Source organism: Desmodus rotundus, chromosome X (assembly GCF_022682495.2).
Source record: "Desmodus rotundus isolate HL8 chromosome X, HLdesRot8A.1, whole genome shotgun sequence".
Taxonomy (NCBI): domain Eukaryota; kingdom Metazoa; phylum Chordata; class Mammalia; order Chiroptera; family Phyllostomidae; genus Desmodus; species Desmodus rotundus.
Window position 1 is genome coordinate 47,312,453 of NC_071400.1, and position 4,651 is coordinate 47,317,103.

General features: G+C 39.6%; 1 protein-coding gene and 1 pseudogene across 1 annotated transcript; one reads left to right on the forward strand and one right to left on the reverse strand.

The window, feature by feature from the left end:
• Positions 1-703: 703 nt before the first annotated feature.
• LOC112296815 (RNA transcription, translation and transport factor protein-like) lies at positions 704-2,097 on the reverse strand (annotated as a pseudogene).
• On the forward strand, positions 2,096-3,773 carry LOC112296873 (small ribosomal subunit protein eS6-like). The gene is made up of 2 exons (XM_053916921.1): positions 2,096-2,146; positions 2,940-3,773. Exons 1-2 carry the CDS (start codon positions 2,096-2,098, stop codon positions 3,726-3,728), a joined length of 840 nt encoding a protein of 279 aa, XP_053772896.1. The 3' UTR covers positions 3,729-3,773.
• The last annotated feature ends 878 nt before the right edge of the window (positions 3,774-4,651 follow it).

Genomic DNA, 4,651 nt, shown 5'->3' on the forward strand with positions numbered 1-4,651 from the left:
TCTTGAACATGTGTACAAGGATTCAAAAGTAAGAATATGCATATAAGTACTGCATATAACAGCAAATATTTGGTGGCAACCCAAATGTTTAGGGTTTACAGGAAGGGTGGGTTGGGATAGATAGGTATAAATTATTAATAATGTTCTATTACTTGAGTTGGGTGGTGAATTCATGGGTATTATTTATGAAATTTAATATAATTATCTTATGTATAGTTTTATATATCAAGAAGTATATTTAAAGAGATGAAAGATTGAGTATGAGCCATACCTCTCTGGTAGTATAGTGGTTAGGACTTGGTTCTCTCCTTGTTGTGGGCCTTGGTTTGATTCCATCAGAGTTTAAACTAAGCCTTGTTTACTGCCCCCACCCTGGGAAAAAATTAAGTGTAAGGAATGATCTAATTCCTTTTATCAATATGTACATGATTATGATTTCCACTAAAGAAATATTGAAGTATTTGATTGTTTATACCTTTATGTTGAAGCAACCATCTCTACACCAGCATGGTAGTTTGTGGTATTCTCAACTCAAATACCATGAGTGATCAGTGGGTTTCATTTTTTCACATTCTCCCAAACTTTATTAAAGAAAAAGCAGTGATGGTAAATCTCTATAACATAGTCAATTTTCTGGGATTCTTTCCTTGAAAACATGACATTTGATTTCCAAACACATGCCAGAGCATACATGGTTCCCAATTGTACTAAATAGGTGAGAGGCTGAAATCCTAAGATGTTCATCTTCCAAATTTCCCCAGTCTGTGGTCTGTCTTTGGATCAGCAATAATTGCCTGAACAGCTACTATGGCTTCATTAATTTTTGTCTGTGGCTCTCTGAGCTCTTCTATATGCCGCAATTACAGAATTTGAGCAGCTTCATTAATAACTGCATCTCATGTGTCAAACCAAGAATACACTTGTCTAAAGTAACAGGCAATCTCTCTTTTGTTTGATCTTCTTTAGCAGCTGCATCCTGTGTCTGGTGCTCCTGGACCAAAATGCAAATTGCCTTAAGCATTAGCAGGTAATCATTTTGGCACTTAATCTCAAGTTTAGCCAAAGCCATTACACCAGCCTTCAGATCAAGATTATTACTTCCAAATTTTTTATTATGTATTTCATTGTTGTTCTATTACAGTTATCCCAATTTTCCCCTCTTTGCTCTCTTCTGCCCAGCCCATCTCCACTCCCACAGTCAATCCCCACCCTGTTGTCCATGTCCATCACTCATTTATACATGTTCCTTCTCTAGTCCCTTCCCATTCTTTCCACCCTTATCCCATTACATCCAAACTAATTAATGGCTGTGCATTTTTAGCTGCATTGTCAGTATTTTTTGTATTATCAGGTACTAAGTCCTTGTATTTTTTTTAGCATTACTTTCACACCTGCATCTAACAGCTAAACCAAGAAGGTAGTCAATCGCTTCCTATTGATCTTGAAAAGGAGAATTAACACCTCTGAGATACATTTCAAAGAACTTGGGCCAGTCACTGCTGTGTATATTTCTTAAATTACTTTGTCTTCAACTTTGTAGTGTCTGATTTTCTGGTTTTGAAGCCAAACAATAAAGAAGAAAATGAAAAGAAGATAAAAAATATGAACAATAAAATGTCAGTAAACACATATCTGTCAACTTTTGAATCTAAAAAACAAAATAAATGAGCAAGCAGAAGAGAAACAGACTCGTAGATACTCCCTAGATTCAGAGAACATTTTGATGATTGCCAGATAGGAGGAGGTTGAGGGGATGGTCAGAAAAGGTGAAGGGATTAAGAAGTCAGATTGGTAGTTACAGAACAGTCATGAGGATGTAAAGTACAGCATAGGGAATATAGTCAGTAATATTCTAATAACTGTGCATGGTGCCAGATGGGTGTGACATTTATTGGGATGATCACTTAGTAAGTTATATAATGTCTAATCACTGGGGTATATGCCTGAAACTAGTATAATATGGGATGTCAACTCTAATCGAATCATAAAAGTGATTTAAAAATGAAAATAATAAAAATTAATAAATTCTGTTCCATCTTTGCAGTTGAACCTGGCAGGGTTGTGGTACTCAAGGGCAGTCAGCTTGCATCAAAACATGGTCCTGGCTTATAGCTCCAGTTTCTGGGCTTCGGCCTGGATAGAAGAGGCAAGGGGGTGCGGACAGCACAGTGAGAGGGCCTGATCAGTGTTATTTGTTTTATTTTCAAGTCAAATACCGTGACTGATCAGTGTTGTGGTTTCCCCAAATGGTGAATAATTCTTGGTAAAATTTCAAACAAATTATAGCACAATTTTCTCTCAATTTATTTATACTTAACATAGAGTTAGGTTCTGGACTCAGATAATTGTAATCATGTTTTGTACCCACTTGATTATCCAGGAGAAAACAGGGAGGGGAAAACGTAGGTTTACAGTTGTGAATATGTGAAACACAGACTTTATTCTTGTATTATTATTATTTAATTATTGTATTATTTTTCATACAAACAAATGCAAACCTACTTTTGTCCCACTCTGTATTTGAAGGACTTATGGGACAATTCTTTGTTGTGTGGGAATATTGTGAGCATTACTGAAGTCAGGTATCCTCAGTACCAACCCATGATAATGTCTCCCAATCACTGATTTCTCAGTTGCTGCCTAGAAGGAACAGTATTACCAGAATCACAGCCCTGGTGGAAGGGGTAAGAGTGGGAAACCACCAGCTTTCCAGTGGTTTTGGCTCTTATATAAATAAGACAATTGGCTCCTCAGAGGAGTTTTCACACCTGGCCACAAATGACTAATGTGAAAGGGAAAGGGGTTGTGGGGAAGAGAGTTAGTTTTGGTTTGATAAGATAAAGTGGGCAGCAAAATGAAGGTAGGAACAGATGGCCGTTGTGGGTTAGGCTTGGGGAACGGGAATCAAACCTCAGTACATGGTGTTGTTGCAGTTATAGCTCTCCAAAACCCTGGCTGTAGGTAGAGAAGGCTCTGAGCTGAACATCTCTTTCCCAGCCACTGGCTGTCAGAAACTCATTGAAGTGGATGATGAACGCAAACTTCGTACTTTTTATGAGAAGCGTATGGCCACAGAAGTTGCTGCTGATGCTCTGGGTGAAGAGTGGAAGGGTTATGTGGTTCAAATCAGTGGTGGGAACGAGAAACAAGGTTTCCCCATGAAGCAGGGTGTCTTGACCCATGGCCGTGTGCACCTGTTGCTGAGCAAGGGGCATTCCTGTTACAGACCAAAAAGGACTGGAGAGCCAAAGTGCAAATCAGTTCGCGGTTGCATTGTGGATGCCAATCTCAGTGTTCTCAACTTGGTCAATGTAAAAAAAGGGGAGAAAGATATTCCTGGTCTCACTGATACTACTGTGCCTCATCGCCTGGGGCCCAAAAGAGCTAGCAGAATCCTCAAACTTTTCAACCTCTCTAAAGAAGATGATGTCCGCCAATATGTTGTGAGAAAGCCCCTAAACAAGGAAGGTAAGAAACCTAGAACCAAAGCACCCAAGATTCAGCATCTTGTTATGCCACATGTCCTGCAACACAAATGTAGGCGTAGGCGTATTGCCCTGAAGAAGCAGCGTACTAAGAAAAATAAGGAAGAGGCTGCAGAGTATGCTAAACTTTTGGCTAAGAGGATGAAGGAGGCCAAAGAAAAACGCCAGGAACAAATTGCCAAGAGACGTAGGCTGTCCTCTCTGAGAGCTTCTAACTCTAAGTCTGAGTCCAGCCAAAAATGAGGTCTTCTAAGAGTAACAAATAAATAAGGATAAACATAAAAAAAAAAAAAAGATAAAGTGGGCAGGATCCTTATGCAGAAGAAGACAGAAAAGGAAGTCTCAATGCCAGGTCCCCAAATTGGGAAAGTTACTCAAGACAGTGTGCTATGAATCTTCTTTTATCTAACACTGTAAAACTCCGTGAGGGGTTGTGAGGAAGGGATCCAAAACATGAGAATACTCCAGTCTGGTTCAGTGGAAAATGGAACTCACAGTTACACAACTTTATTAAGTGTGTGAGGATGTTGTACCCTGAGCAAAAGGGGCAACAAAATCAACATATGACTTTTCTGGTAATGCCCACAAATGACACTAGGAAGGACTCCACCAGCTTTATGCCCCCTTTACTCATATTTTCCTAGAAGTCCCAGCTGTCCGTTGACCTCAGCTTCAGGGTAAGGGGCAGGGTGAAACAGGAAACAGGCTTAACAGGTATGGAATTGAGCTAAAGGGTAAGATGGCTTAGAATAACCTAGCAAGACAAATAAAGCATTTGATACAGGAATCAAGGACCAGAGATTGGCTCCACTTGTGGAAACTGGTTACCCTAAGTCAGTGTAAGATAGTCAAGCATTGGAAAGGCACACAGTATGTGGTAGGGAATGACAAGAATAAGTGCCACTATATAAAGTTTAGCCTGGGGGCAGCCAGGAATGGGGAGCTGGGCAGCTGTCAAGGTGATATATTGTAATAATCATCTGCCCATTAGGCAGCTGAAAGGGAGAGGTCAGGTGAATACACTATGAGGCCACACATTAGCTAACAATAAATAAGTCACAAGTTATGTTAAAAGAAGGAATATGACTCTCTGTTGCAAACCAGATTGGAGGAAGTGTTGTCAACAAGAAAATTGACCTTTGTAGAATCCACAGTCTATAGTGGAA

Bases quoted from the DNA above. Each gene is read 5' to 3' on its own strand.
- LOC112296873 (XM_053916921.1), top strand. From the start codon at position 2,096: ATGGTCCTGGCTTATAGCTCCAGTTTCTGGGCTTCGGCCTGGATAGAA. The intron at 2,147-2,939 runs GCAAGGGGGTGC...TTGCAGTTATAG, and splicing joins CTTCGGCCTGGATAGAAGAG to CTCTCCAAAACCCTGGCTGT.